Source organism: Daphnia magna, linkage group LG4 (assembly GCF_020631705.1).
Source record: "Daphnia magna isolate NIES linkage group LG4, ASM2063170v1.1, whole genome shotgun sequence".
In the NCBI taxonomy this organism is placed as follows: domain Eukaryota; kingdom Metazoa; phylum Arthropoda; class Branchiopoda; order Diplostraca; family Daphniidae; genus Daphnia; species Daphnia magna.
In genome coordinates this window covers 3808872-3823782 of record NC_059185.1, presented here as the reverse complement: position 1 = coordinate 3823782, position 14911 = coordinate 3808872, and the positions used below count along the sequence as shown (strand labels likewise).

Below are 14911 nucleotides of genomic sequence, written 5' to 3'. Positions count from 1 at the left end.
GAGTTTTAAAAAATCAAATTCTTGCGTAGGTGTGTTAGCACAATTTTTAACTGAACGTGCAGGCGGAGCAAGTGCAACATGTTCGGTAGTGTGCCGTTTCTTTCTTTTTTTTTTCTGTTTTTACGCTCTTCAAGTTCCTCCCTTCGTCGAATTTCGCCGACTTCCATGCAAGACGACTATATACCACGCCCTGCTTTATGGATCGCCACGAGACCAGTATAAATAGGGGACTAGGACAAGCTTAGGATTCATCAGTGTGTTCGCAACTTTAAGACGATTGCAAACATCAGAAAAATCTTCTCTAGCCAAGATGAAAGTGAGTTGCAATTCCATTGAAATTTTACCAGAATTCTTAATTTTGAAAACGCAATTGTAATGGTTTTCTTTTAAAAACAGATCGCCATCATCGCAGCGTTGGTCGTAGTTGCCTTGGCTTCCGAAAAGCCCTACTATCCGAAACCAACTTATCCGGCACCGGCTTATCCTCCTCCGGCTTACGGAAAATCTTACGACTACGTAAAATCATTCACCTACATTTCAAGTTAAAACACGAGATGCTTAATTGTACAATTTATTTTTTCGTAATTATTTCCAGGCCCCAATGCCGTATAGCTTCGATTGGGCCGTACTGGATCAGGCAAGTTACAACGATTTCGGACAGAAAGAGACAAGTGATGGCAAACTCGTGAGCGGTACTTACTACGTCGTGCTCCCGGACGGCAGACGACAAGTGGTCACGTACAAAGCTGATGATTACGGTTACATCGCCGATGTCAAGTACGACGGAGAAGCCAAATATCCTGAATACAAACCAGCTTATCCAGCCTACCCCAAGCCCGCGTATGCCCCTCCAGCCTACCCCAAGCCCGCATATCCTACTCCAGCCTACCCCAAGCCAACTTACGCTCCACCGGCATACCCCAAAGCTTCTTATCCTGAGCCATCCTACCCGAGTTACCCAAGACCTTCTTACCCAGCTTATCCTCGCCCGGCATACCCAAGCTACCCTCGTCCGTCCTACCCATCGTACCCTAAACCCAGCTATCCGTTTCCATCTACCACTGAAGCCGCAATTGAAGCCGCCGCTCCCGTGAAAGAGGCTGAAATCCCAGCTGAAGCCATCACCGAGGACGCAGAAGCTGCTGTGGCCGTAACTGAACCAATTGGCGAGGCGGCTGCTGCCCCGATTGCCAGCGAAGCGGAGTCTTCCACCGATGCTGCCTAAAAATCTTTTCTTCGGCGATGAGTTTTTAAATATTTTAAAGCGATCGCAGCAACATATTCATAACTTATGTAAAGCCAATTTTCTATACATGATATCTGCTATTTTGCCAATCGCCACGCACAAATATAATTATTCTTATTACATATCGTTGTCTCAGACATTTATTTCTGTAAAATTACGTAATGGGTTACAAACGATCGCATAAGTTTCCTTTGGCTTCCCTTCTGCTCTTCGTCTGCTGTTAATTATTGTTTGCAAAGCAATTTTTTATGGCAAGTTTCTAACGGGTAACTTTCTTTTTTTTCCCCATCTTCTTCATTGTTAGAAAGTATAACACTCAACTTTAGGCCATATGCAAGTGATCCGTATGGTCAGACAAAACGTTCCCGTACATCGTTGATTTTATTTTTCGGGTTGTGAGACGTGTGTTGTCTTATGAGGATGAAGGAAAAGTAAAGAATAGAACATCAAAGATCCTGGAAACGGAGAATGAGTTTTCATCGAGATGATAAGACCAAGGCAAGTGAATTCAGGGAGAAAAAAACAAAATGAAAGAAAAAGTAGAACAGGACGAGGGAAAGTTGTCAACATCAAAATAGCTGTTCTGCAAATGTTGTCCTGTGGGAAGAACATTTCTGCTCTGATGCTTCGACAATTAAACAGTTACCCAATTCCTATATACGCTAGAGCGTATACATAAGTGATAAGCATGTTTTATATGTTTCCCGTTGTTTTAAGTACCAAATAACGCCGCTACACATTTTACTCTTTAATGGCCTTTGGTTCACAAGAAAGACATTACATCGATCCTCTTTGCTGTTCGGAGGAATTTGTTGTTTTTAACTTTCGCCATTCCGAGGCATTCACTACACATTTTTAGTATTCCATGGGGCTTGCATGTTTAAGGTACGACGTGAAATACAGTTAGGTCATGATCGACTTTTAACTGTTCAACAGTTAAATGGGAAGTTGGTAATACAACCTTGCATAGGTTAGACACGAGTAAACTTGTGTTACAAATTATGACAGAGGGAAAAGGAAATTAGAATTTTAACTTGATAATATAAAGGGAAACAAATTCAGACGGACACGATTTCCAGATTACATCGTTGCGTTCTACTTCGTTCGCGATTTTTTTTTTCTCATGAATTTGCAACAAGAAGGCGTTTCCCCTCCTAAGTTATACGTACGTAAAATCGCAAAAATCATTTCTTTTCATGGGATATGATGTTGCAGCTGTTTTCTCTCATCTCGAAACGAGAGAAAACAATAGGAGAGGTGGCACAAAAATAAAGAGGACTGTCTGTCATTAAAACATTAGCAAACATAACCATTGCTATACGTGAAACACCAGGAGCCTTTTAAAAATTAAATGACAGTAATCCACTGTTTGCAGAACTAAACCTTGAAATGTAACGATTCGACAGCACAGTCCACCGTGCAATTGACACCTTCCATCAGGGGCGGACGAAAGATGTAGTCTTAGAAAGTTTACCAGTCTAGTTGATATATTATCATCAAAAGTTTTATTTTCTGCCGTAAAAACAATAAAGAAACTTGCCACAAGTGTTATGTCTTTCAGTTATTATTAAAAAAGATTCTCTTTCAGTTATCAAATGGGGTTGATCGCAGTTTGTCTGATTACATAAGCATATAGTTTTCATATGGGAAAAATTAGTACTCGGTCGGCTTGTAAGGCGATGTGGTGTAAGCTGCTGGAACGTCATACGTTGCGTAAGCCGTTCCGGAGGACTGGGCATTGTTGTATCCGGCTGAAGCTTTGGCGTAATCCAGCGGTTCGTAGTTTCTGTCGCGTTTGGCTTCTGTTTGATACGTGTCATCGTTAGATTTATAGATGGACTTGGATGCTGGTTTGTATTCATCGTATTTGGCCTGTCCCTCGTATTTAACGTCGGCTACGTAACCATTTTCGTCAGCCTTATACGTTACGATTTGAGTACGACCATCAGGAAGAAGGACGCGGTAAGAACCGGTCACAACTTTGCCGTTACTCTCCTGCTGGTGCGAGTAATCGTTATAGCTTTTTTCGTCCTTAACTCCCCAACTGAATGCGTAAGGCATCGGCTTCTACAAAGATTGCAAATTTATCAGTAATAGGGGCATATTTAAAAACAATTAAATAGTCTTACGTAATCGTAGGCATCTTGCTTGTTCGAATAAGGAGCGGCATATCGTTGGCTGGTGGAGTAAGGTGCGCTTGTTGTCGTCGTGTAGGCCGGAGACGAGTAAGAAGAGTCGGTGTAGGTGGGTTTCGAAGAGTAGGATCGTCCATCAGGCTTTTGGGTTTCGTAATATTTCGGCTCACTTACGTAGGACGAAGTTGACGGCTCGTAAGAGGATTTCGAATACGAAGGTGTAGTTGCAGATGGTTTGTATGATGTCCGTGCGTTTGTTTTCGTATAGATAGACTCGTCTTGATAGAATGAATCGGTTTCGGCAACTGGGTACGATGCAGTGGTGTATGTCGGGCTGGCGTAGGTAGTCGATTCGTACTGACGCTGATCATAAGCTCCGCTCGAGGTTTTGTAGCTCGGTACGTTACGATAATTTCCACGTTTTTCCGCTGTGACAATAACAGCCACAGTGGCTACAATGACGAGTATTACCTGAAAGAATAAGGAAAATTTAAGGGAATCGTTGGTTTAATTAATCATTGGAAATCGGCATGATTAATTTATTTTATACTTTCATGATGGCAGAGGTTGGATTTTTCTCTTTCAATATACTGAAGAGGACTGGTGTATGTTTGTGGGCTCACCATCATTTTTATACGAACTCGAGCGATTTCTTTTTGCCGTATACTGAACGAACTGTTTAGATCGATCCTTCGTGGTTTATAGATAGGATAAGAGAGAAAGGTGCCCTTGTTCAATTGACTCTAACACACCGCACGTTTCTCGTATGATTCTTTGAAGTTTCAAATTGACGGTGGCCCATTATCGCCCTATGCAACAGGTGACGTCTGGAATTTATTTTTCTTTCACTTTCTTTTGCGCATCTATTGTGTGACGCGCAAAGTGGCATTGCACTTTGTATGCCGTCCAAATTGTATTTTGGGGAATGGTGCTTCCATTCTGCAGTTATAACCGACTGTTCTAATTAAATGCCATCATAAAAAATGATAATTAACAACAATTGGCCTTCGCCCACACATTGCGAAATGATCACGTTTAATTCCTCCGATTTATACAAGCCCCTAAAAGTTTGAAAGTGATTACTACAACGTAGGATTTATTCGATATTTCAAGGATTTGGGTAGTTAAAGAGAGGCACAGCCGTGATTTAGTTTAATACAATAAGAGGCTATTAAATTTGTTTTATACCAGTTAATAAATTGCATGTGATGGCACTAGAAACTGCAAGTAATAAGCAATGGGAAATTCCGAAGACCAGTAAAGTGAAAATAAACTTGAAGGTCTTGAAGAAGTGTCGATTGCTTCATGCGTTATGACATTCATTTCAAGGTTCGTTTCACTGCTCTTGTTTTCTTTGTTGTCTTAGTGCTTCCAAATGTTCATATCGTCAGTGGGATGACGTAAGAAAAGATGGGACCAGCTGCGGTCACCCGCAACGTATAGCTACGCTGGCCAACTGTCTTTGCACTATGCAGTTTCGCCATCAGCGCTAATGGAAATTGATTAATTGAACGCCGAATCCAGGCCATCAAATTCAATTTTAAAGCTTTTAACTGTTTATATTTGATTATGTCTTGTGATTCGATGTGATCTTGGGCAACATGACTGTGCTCTCCGTTTGAGTCTTGGACAGAAATGGATCCAGCACCAGCAGCAATACGTTTGCGTTGCACCTGCTTTGCGTGACTGTGTTCAATGATGAAAGGCTGGATTATCACAGCTCTCGTTTAGATTTTCTTATTTATTCGATTGTTAAACCACTCGTGGTTGTCGTTTTGTTTTTAATTCGTGACTACGATTATCAAGAGCAGAGCTTTAAATTACGACTAAATATACGAAACGATAATGGGCTTGTCAGCGGTTACATTAATCAGTCTACCAATTTTCTATAATACAGGATAATCGCTATAAGAAAAACAATTAAAGTTTCTTTATTCTCATGCCTCAGTTTCGTCGTGAGCGTTGTAATACCGATCGCCTTATATGGATTTACCATTCGATAAAACGATTTCCTATAACAAAATGCCCTTCTGTGAAGCAGAAATATGAGGTCTAATAACGACAATGATGAGCTGCTTCCATGTATAGCGCCCAGTGTTGAAGGTCGTGATGAGGAATGGAAAGAATTGCGTGAGCAGGTATATGCGACCGCAGACCACAATTCTTTATCGGTTTTGTTACTTTTGGTCCGATGCCAGGATGCGTCCGTCAACCCTCCGCCAACACACAAAGAAATGCCGAAACCAATTTTTGGCAAAACTGGGTTGATGTTCAAAGGAAATGAAGTTGCCTATTAAATCGGGAAGGTGAAAACAAAAAAATTTGTATAAGGTAACTTGCTCAACTGTTTTTATCTTTCTTTCTAAAATGTTGGGGGCAAATTTTCCTGCGTAAAATGACGTAACATAGAGACGTACATAGTGCTGCCATTTCCGATGGATTTATTGTACAAGTTATTGCATGACAGCAATTTACACAGACGGCTGTGCCCTACATTTTTCTGTTCGAATTTATAGCCGAAAACGAAATAAGCCCGACATTTTGTACAAAAAAGTTGGGCTTACAATTTTGACTTGGAATTGGATGAAATCTAGCCGTTTGTAACCAAATTTGAATGTCGGTTCCGAATAAAATATTAGATTCTACCCTAATTATGTAGGTTTTTAAATAAAAAACAAATAAGCAAAAGGAGAAAATACATTTTTTATTGGTTACTTCGTTGGTGCGAGCTGACATCTCTTTATTATATTTCACACTAGCCGGGATAGAATTGGTTGAATAAGTTAAATGATATAAGAATCATAATTTAAAATGAGCTGGTATATGTAATTCGCGTTTGATCTTGACGCTGCACTCTTAGTTGATGACGTCACTAGTCTCGTATTATGTAGGTCCTTTTCCTTCTATAATCTGCCAGGTTGAATTACTTCGGAATACTTCCATATGTCGACTTTATTACAGAGACATTAACTGGGAGCAAATCGACGATAAGCGACGACAATAAATCACAAGTTGGATTCCTCCCAAATCCCCTTCATTTCCCTCCTCGGATTCCTGTGATTCAGAAAGTTCGTCTACAAGCTCAGAAGATGATTGCTCTTCGGGAAATGAAATTTGAGTTGGAATAGGATCTGCCACTGGAACAGAACGAGCCTGAGGTGTAAACTCTTTCAGGTATTGGGTAGTGTTCAATTTAGAACAGTCTTCCGTCATGTTACGGCAATAATTAACGGTGAAAACAGCATCACTGACATCCTCCTCCAGCGCACGTAGAGTGAATAATTGCGCTGGATCTAGGAGAAATTCAGATGTTTCCAATTCGAAACAGAGAGGCCACAAGCTACGGCAGTAGCTACACGCGTTGATGGTTGAAAGAAATGATTCTTTCCATTTACGAGGAACCTCAGAAGATCCTTCCCAATAGGGTCGGGTAGATTCTAATCGAGGACAGAACGACCTTATTCCACGGCAATAACTGAAATGCGTTTCAGCGTACTGGGCAACATCAGATAGGTCTGAAGGAACTTCATCCAGAGCGTCACTAAAATCAATGGAATCTGCAAATCTATCGGACGGCCGAGGTTTCATAGTTGAATTTGAACTGGTGGAAGCCTCGAGTTTTCCTGAAGAAGTCGGATCGTTGATTGTTCTTGCTAACTCTGCAGGTGATGTCGCAGGTGGCCATGAAGGAGGTGTAGGTATTAAAGCTTGGAATGCTTGATATGAATCATTACGGATAGGAGATACGGGTTCAGAAGATTCCAGGCAGGAGCAGGTGTTCTTTAAGGTGATGCAATAATTACAAGGTGGAAGAGTTTGATGAGTGTTAGATCCTTTTTCTTTGCTAGATGCTCGAGATGGTCGATGTTTAGTCGTGCAATTTGGTAGAAGATTGCGACAATAAATGAAGGTTGGGCCAGCTGAACGAACAAAAGCTACTAGAGCGTCGGAAAAAGATTGGGATGTCAGAGTTGACGTTTCAGGAGCTTTGGGGACAACTGAAGGATTGGACGGGGAATCTGAGGAAGGCGTAGGTGTTCCAGTGGGTCGAGTTCCAACGGTTTGTGGTGATGGTATGGATGTTAGATTCTGAACTGGGGTTGAATTTGTTGCTTGGCTTGTCACGGAGGATGGAGGGATTTTAGGGATAGGGATAACTATACTGGGAGTTGAAATGGATGTTGCAGTTGCATTTGGACGTGGACTTGTGGCTGGAATTGACATTTGAATTGGAATTTCAGTTGCAGATGGAGCTAAAGCTGGAACTGCAGTGAAAGTTGCGTTTGTGACAGGGACTGGAGTAATTCCAGAGTTAGAGGTAGATGGGGTTGAAGTTCCAGTTGGTGCTGAAATTGGAACTGAAGTAGAGATGGATATGGGAGTAGAAGTTGCAATCAAAGTTGAAACTGAAACGGAAGATGTATTAAGTTTTGCGGTTGGGTTTGAAATTTTAGTTTGAGTTGGAATTGTAATCAACTTCGAGACTACAGTTGACGACTCAATTGCAGTTGAAGATTCTATTGCAGTTGAAGGTGAGACTGGAGAAGGGACTGGAGTGGGAATAAGTGAAGGTTGGGTAGTGCTAGGAGGAACAAGAGAAGTAGCAGTTGAACTGATATTGACCGTTGGCGTTTTAGGAGCTGATAATTGCGAACCCGCAAGAGCTGTAGTTTGAGTTTGCTGAGCTGCTCCCTGTGAAGACGGGGCTTTAGAAGTAAGGGCAGATCGTGGAGTCTCAACAGTTGAACCAACTTCTGAAGCAGGTCCAGAGCTTTCCAGAGTCAACTTGTAGTTTCCCAAAGGTGCCTTTCGCTTTCAGCGATTGATTATCATCCAACTTGGCTTCCCCTTCGTAGGAAACCTCTGCTACATATCCATTAACATCAGCATTGTAGTTGACAGTCTGCTTACGTCCGTCAGGAAGTAAAACGTAATATGTTCCCGTAACGACCGAACCATTGCTTGTCTCTCTGTGTCCGAAATCTAAGCCAGCTTTATTGTCCTCCACAGCATATCCGAAGCTGTAAGGTCTGGCAGTCTTAGTGTTCAACTTGAAAATTCATAAGAGCATAGTCAAGCATGTTCTTGTGATAGAAGTTAAACAAACAAATGTTAACTTACAGCGTGAATGGCTGTGGTTGGTGATTTCGGCTCGGGTTCTGGCTCTGGATCGGATTCTTCTGCAGGTGATGTTGGAAAGATAACAGAGTTGTTGTTAAACTTAGTGGCCGTTGCAACAGGAAGAGTAGAAGCAGATCCGTAACTGTCTTCGTATAATAAAGATTCATCAAGTCCGAAATAGAATTCTTCCCATTCGTCTTGACCTGCCACTATTATCGTCATCAGACAAACTAATGTTAAGATGGCCACCTGAAAATTCTAAGTAATAAGTATATTCAATGGCATTTAAATGTAAATAATAAATGTGTGGGTTTCTTACACTCATGTTAGCCGGGTAATAAAAGATTGTTGAACTGATGAGTTCGTCCATTCTTTTTTTGGCTTATATAGGCTACGTTTGTTACTTACTTTATCGTGCCAGTTACGATAGAACGGTGTAGGTCTACACGGTGGACGATAACAGAGCGGATGGTTTGTGACGTATCAATATTACAAAGAGTTTCTGTCCTGAATTCATTGTACACACACTTTTTGCTACTGCTACAATAACGTGCCTTTTGTGTCGCAGATGGCAAAAAACCGTGTAATGGATCCGGTCAAGTGAAAGTGCATCCAACTTATGCATCCTATATAATGCAAGACAATTTGACACAGGAATGCAAAACCGCAATCTCGTCGTTTGTGAATGAACAAGAAGGTCACGAATAAAACGCAGCAGCGAAAAAGGAAGATGCAAAACGTCGTAAAGCAAAATCACATTCGTTTATTTCTAAGCAAGGTCACCGGAAAAGCAACAACGAAATAAAAGTAAGTTACCAGGTCAGGGCCTTCGGTCTCATTTTACTGTCCATTTAGTTTATCTGTTTTCGATTCCCACACTTACGTGAAATTGCGTATGAAATAACAAATATTAACTACTCACGGGGTCCGTTCTTCTATTTACGCAGCAAGGAGCTTCAAACCTGACGGCCTTTCATCAGATCATTCAATTAATTTATTTAAATAATATTTCGTTTAATCACTGATATTGTGGTTCATTTATCATTAGTAGAATTATCCGCTAGAATTATTACGGTGATTCTGTAGGAAACAAAAGAATGGATGTATCAATGGTATCTACAATATGTGTTGGAAATCTCCGACCCAACGATAAGATTTTTTGCTTGTTCATTTTCTGTATCTTTTTGTTTAAGGCAACTTTTTCTCCACGAGACAGTCTCGAAGGGTCGAGATCGTCACCGCTATATCCCAGGGGGACTATTCCGGCCCTCTGATTGGCTCTCTCCCTCTCCTCACCCTAAAGCCCCTCCACCCCTTCTGCTTGTGGTGTGTGGTGTGTGTGTGCGGGTGTGTGTGGAGTTTTTCGTCGGGCTGTCGCCTTCATTTGTTTATTTTTCGTGTGCTTATTTATACTATTTATATTTACTTTTATTGTTTGTAATTTATTCTAATACACTATTTATACCTTTATTAAATCGTTTTTCAATTTATAAAACAAGAATGAATTAAACATCTGTATGTTTCAATTACAATTATTGTGAATTATCACCCATGGGCAACTGGGTTGGTGCGGGCCGGAGAAAAACGGTTTCAAAACCCGATTTTGGGAGAATCGGGAAAACTATAAGTTCAAAAGTTTTAAAAATTATAGGAATGGACATATCTTGATAAGATCTATCCATTTCTGAAAAAATATTGCTTAAAAATTACTTATTGGAAGAGTAAACCGATTTGCCATTTTTCAGGTAGGTCGGTGCGGTTAAGCGGGTATCCGGTAATCCCTACCCCCAATAATACGTGAAATTTAAATTGTTTTTTGCGGGGAAATTATAAGACAAAAATAAATAAATTTTACAGAAATGGATAGCTCTTGACAAGGGCTATCTATTTCTGAATAATTTATAACAAAATATTCATACAAAAAAAAGTTTTAAAAACAATGAAAATGGTTACTTAAGTCTATAGGATCGAGTATATCTCTAGAGCGCAAAAACTACAAAAAATGTCTTGTCCAAAATTTTTTTGTTAATGAAAATTATCTTAATTATTTTACAGAAATGGATAGCCCTTATCAAGAGCTATCCATTTCTGTAAAATTTATTTATTTTTGTCTTATAGTTTTCCTGCAAAAAATTATTTTAATTTCACGTATTATTGGGGGGTGGGGATTACCGATTACCCGCTTAACCGCACCGACCTACCTGAAAAATGGCAAAACGTTTTACTCTTCCAATAAGTACTTTTTAAGCGATATTTTTTCAGAAATGGACAGGTCTTATCAAGAAATATTCATTCCCATAATTTTTTTCTTTTTTTCTTTTTGGACTTGTAGTTTTCCTGATCAATTCAAAATCCGGTTTTGGAACCGTTTTTCCCCGGCCCGCAAACCAACCCAAGTACCCATGGGTGACAATTTATCCTAATTTAAGAAAACACACCGGAACTTAATTCAATCAATTATATAAAATGAAAAAAAAATTAATGTAGGTAAAAAAATTGTATTTGTAATGCTTAATAAAGAGTAAACAATAAATGGAAATAATAAAAATACAAAATAAAACACACAAAAATAAAAGCGGCAGCCCCAAGGAAAACCACATTATGTCCACCAGGAAAATAGGAGAGCAGATATATATGGAAGGGGGTGGAGAGAGCCAATCAGAGGGCCGGAATAGTCCCGCTGGGATGTAGCAGTGATGGTCTCCAAGGTCGAGCCCGTCTCACGGAAACCTGGGCAAGTCTAAACATGTTGCTCCCTCTTTGCGTAATTTTTCAATTCTTTTCTGATCCTTTCCCCATTTTTGTGGAGAAAATTTTCCCTTTGGCTAAATTGGTCAAGTGCAACTCATTTGTTCGTCTACCCCTGCGAGAGACAGGTCTTACTTACAACAGACAATTCTGTTCAATACAGCAGTTCCTCCAAGAGATGTATAACCTAACTATATAGGCGAACCTAACGCTGCATAACAGTCTTTTTATTAAAACTATTTTCGGTTTTCGTTTAGATCAGAAATGGACGTAGACAAGGAAGTACAGCGGCTAGAGAGCCTCAGCAAAGACTCGCAAGCTAACATGAGTGAAATAATCAGAATCTATTATTGCATTGCAAAAGATGCAAGTTCCGCTGCGTCCAGCGCTGTGCCCATCCTCAACAAATTAGCCGTTCACTTGCTGTCTTCCGCAGTAACCAGCATTTTGAAAAAACACCGATTGGACGCCTTTAGTTATATGCTAGTCGCCAACAGCTTGCTGGGCTTAGATGATGTCAAAGATGACTTGGAAAACGGAGACGTATTGATGACTAACGCTTCAGCTACCGCTATCAGGAAGCTCAGAGCAGAGCTCGGTGTCACGCCAGCAAGTGCAATAATAACGGCCGCACAGGCATTATCAGCCCCGTTCGACAAGCTTCAAATGACGATGCGCAGTAGCAGTTCTATGGATCAAGCTGCACCACTCAGGGACGAGAACAGGGTAGCGGTGGAAATAAAAAACCAATGCAAAGATATGAAAAATTTGAATGGCATGATTATGTACAAGTTACCATTGAAAGCAACATCACCTTTCTCGGGAGCAGCTTCCATCGTCCGGCGGTTCTCCTTCGGTGAGCCAAGCGCTTCAGCGAACAAAACATGCAAAACTATTCTTCTGATGGGCGCCACCGGTTCAGGCAAGACCACCATGATCAACGCTATGATCAACTACGTACTGGGCGTTCGTTGGGACGATCCCTTTCGTTTCATACTTGTCGAAGAAAAGGAGACATGTCAAGCGTTTAGCCAGACCAGAGAGGTGACGGCGTACGACATCCATTACAGAAATGGTTTCCGCGTTCCTTATTCTCTGACAATTGTCGACACTCCGGGATTCGGTGATACCGAAGGAATCGAGCGTGACCAAGAAATCACTTCGGCCGTCAAGCAATTCTTTGAAAACAGAAATGGCATTCAAGTATAGAGTTTCATTTATTGTTTAATGTCATGTTTATTTTTATTATTCCTCCATTATTGGCACAGGAATTAGACGCTGTTGGTTTTACCGTACAATCTTCGCTGGCTCGCCTCACGAGCTCTCAGACGTACATCTTCAATTCGGTGTTGTCCATTTTCGGCAAAGATATTGGGGAAAATGTTCGCTTCCTGGTCACTTTCGCTGATGGAGGGCAACCTTCAGTCTTAGCAGCTATTAAGGAGGCTAAGCTTCCTTGCCAAATGGATGCCAACAAGGATCCCTGTCACCAGAGTTTTAATAACCGTGTGGTCTTCGTCTCGAATCAAACACCAGGTGATCGCTTGTCACCTATCGAATGGGACAACGCAATGCAAAATTTTAATTCTTTTTTTTCCGAGTTGTCCAAAATGCCGATCAAATCGCTCCAACTCACCAAAGAAGTACTGAACAGCCGTGAAAGTCTACACATCACTATTCAAGGTCTAGAAGCGACCATCCAGGCGCACTTGATGAAGATGGAAGAGCTGCGGAAGATAGAGGAGATCATCGCCTTGAACAAAGAGCATGTTAACGCTAATAAGAACTTTGAAATCACGGTGGAAGTACCCAAGAAGAAATCGGTTGAGGTTGAAATGTATCAGACAGCCCTGAATTGCTCAAAGTGCGAAGTAACGTGCCATTATCCTTGTGACCCGAATTTGTGGACGGGCTTTTGCCCGGCATTTCTGGCGAATAGAAAAATTATACGGGATAAATGTTAGCGATTTGACAAACAATGTCACTACCTTAATGTCTTCCAACTACACTACTATTTTCAATACTATATTGGATACTGTGGTAAATACCAAAGCGTCTCTATTTTCGAGTGGTCGCGCGTGCAAGGTCTGCCCGGGAAAGTGCGCAACTGAAGACCACTCAAACGAACACACCAGGTGGATGTACGTTCAAGAAGACGAGACTCGTACTCTCTATGACATTCGCAAAAAGTACGACGACGCAATGGCAAAGACGCTTAGTGCGGAAGAACTGAAGAATGCCTTGCAAGGAGAGGCGGAGCAACTGAAATTTGAAATCATTAAAGCGATGGATGAGATCACTCGCTGCGCAAACCTTTTAAAGAAGATAGCACTGCGAGGTGATCCCCTCCCCACTCCCGAATATATTAACTTGATGATTGAAAACGAAACCAAGGAAAAAAAACCTGGGTACTTGGAAAGGATTAAAAGTTTTAAAGACTTGTTGAAAAAGGCTGAACTTACGAAAGACGTTACCGACGGCGGTGATTTAGCCAAGAAGTTCAAAAAGTAAGATTGACATACAGACCTTCCAAGAAATACTAAAGCAAAGAGGATTTCTTTTGTTATGAAGCAAATGTGAGAAAATTGAATTATCACAGCAAATTGGCTTTGAAGTGCACTTGCAAAATTTTAAAATTTATTGCTTTCCGCCTTTCTTTTTAATGTTTTTGAATTGTGAGTGGGCAGGGTGGGTTTTTAATGTAGAACTGAATAATTTCATCTATGGCTTCTAGTGTGATTGCTAAATACTCGTTTAACTTTTCCATTACTTTAAAAATAGCAAGTGTGATACGGATTATGAAAAGGCTTGTTGAAATTCGGACTGTGAAATAGGTTTAGAAGGGGCCAATGTGATGACATTGTAATACATTGCACCTGATTGGGATTTGAAAATCGGATTTTTTAATTACACCGTAATAAGAGCAGTACTCATACAGGACTTATAGTTTTCCCGATCAATTCAAAATCGGGTTTTGGAACCGTTTTTCCCCGGCCCGCAAACCAACCCAAGTACCCATGGGTGACAATTTATACTAATTTAAGAAAACACAGCGGTACTTAATTCAATCTATTACATAAAATGAAAGAAAAACAACAATTAATGTAAGGAAAAAAATTGTATTTGTAATGCTTAATAAAGAGTAAACAATAAATGTAAATAATAAAAAAAAACAAACAAATAAAAGCGGCAGCCCCACGGAAAACCACATTGTGCCCACCAGGAAAATGTGGGAGCGGAGAGCAGATATACATGGAAGGGGGTGGAGAGAGCCAATCAGAGGGCCGGAATAGTCCCGCTGGGATGTAGCAGTGACGGTCTCCAAGGTCGGGCCCGTCTCGCGGAAATGGGCAAGTCTAAACATGTTGTCCCCTCAATTCCTTTCTGACCCTTTCCCCAGTTTTGTGGAGAAAATTTTCCCTTTGGTTAAATTGGCCGAGTGCAACTCATTTGTTTGTCTACCCCCGCGAGAGACAGGTCTCACTTACGGCAGACAATGCTGAAAGTTTCATCAGACTTTCTTTTGGTCAATCAATGTCGTGAAGTTTTTCAACAAAATGAAGCCAAAAAGCCTTGCGTGAACGTGAGAAATAGAGAACATCACGCTAAATCACTGCATTCGGAAATAATTTGCAAAAGTCTTCCATAAATTGTAGAGTAA

General features: G+C 40.8%; 4 protein-coding genes across 5 annotated transcripts in view; 2 read left to right on the top strand and 2 right to left on the bottom strand.

The window, feature by feature from the left end:
* The first annotated feature begins 187 nt into the window (after window positions 1-187).
* Window positions 188-1368, top strand: LOC116920760 (adhesive plaque matrix protein). The gene is made up of 3 exons (XM_045173275.1): window positions 188-316; window positions 397-516; window positions 596-1368. Exons 1-3 carry the CDS (start codon window positions 311-313, stop codon window positions 1223-1225), a joined length of 756 nt encoding a protein of 251 aa, XP_045029210.1. The 5' UTR covers window positions 188-310; the 3' UTR covers window positions 1226-1368.
* A 1424-nt stretch (window positions 1369-2792) lies between these two features.
* On the bottom strand, window positions 2793-4021 carry LOC116920759 (DNA-directed RNA polymerase II subunit RPB1). The gene is made up of 3 exons (XM_032926872.2): window positions 3932-4021; window positions 3376-3852; window positions 2793-3313 (listed from the first exon to the last, which is right to left on the bottom strand). The coding sequence occupies exons 1-3, from the start codon at window positions 3935-3937 to the stop codon at window positions 2900-2902; spliced, it is 897 nt and encodes a 298-aa protein (XP_032782763.2). The 5' UTR covers window positions 3938-4021; the 3' UTR covers window positions 2793-2899.
* A 2044-nt stretch (window positions 4022-6065) lies between these two features.
* Window positions 6066-9067, bottom strand: LOC116920747. Its single transcript, XM_032926850.2, has 3 exons — window positions 8822-9067; window positions 8503-8751; window positions 6066-8431 (listed from the first exon to the last, which is right to left on the bottom strand). The coding sequence occupies exons 1-3, from the start codon at window positions 8870-8872 to the stop codon at window positions 8117-8119; spliced, it is 615 nt and encodes a 204-aa protein (XP_032782741.2). The 5' UTR covers window positions 8873-9067; the 3' UTR covers window positions 6066-8116.
* A 2166-nt stretch (window positions 9068-11233) lies between these two features.
* The window catches only part of LOC116920748, an 18592-nt gene continuing 14914 nt past the window's right edge, over window positions 11234-14911 (top strand). The window contains exons 1-2 of one of the 2 annotated variants that reach the window (XM_045172250.1): window positions 11234-11430; window positions 11508-11863. In XM_045172250.1, the coding sequence (XP_045028185.1) occupies window positions 11249-11430; window positions 11508-11863 (538 nt within the window). In that variant the 5' untranslated portion in view covers window positions 11234-11248. Of the gene's footprint in view, window positions 11431-11507; window positions 12454-14911 lie in introns of both variants that reach the window. The other variant, XM_045172251.1, reaches the window with a different exon arrangement.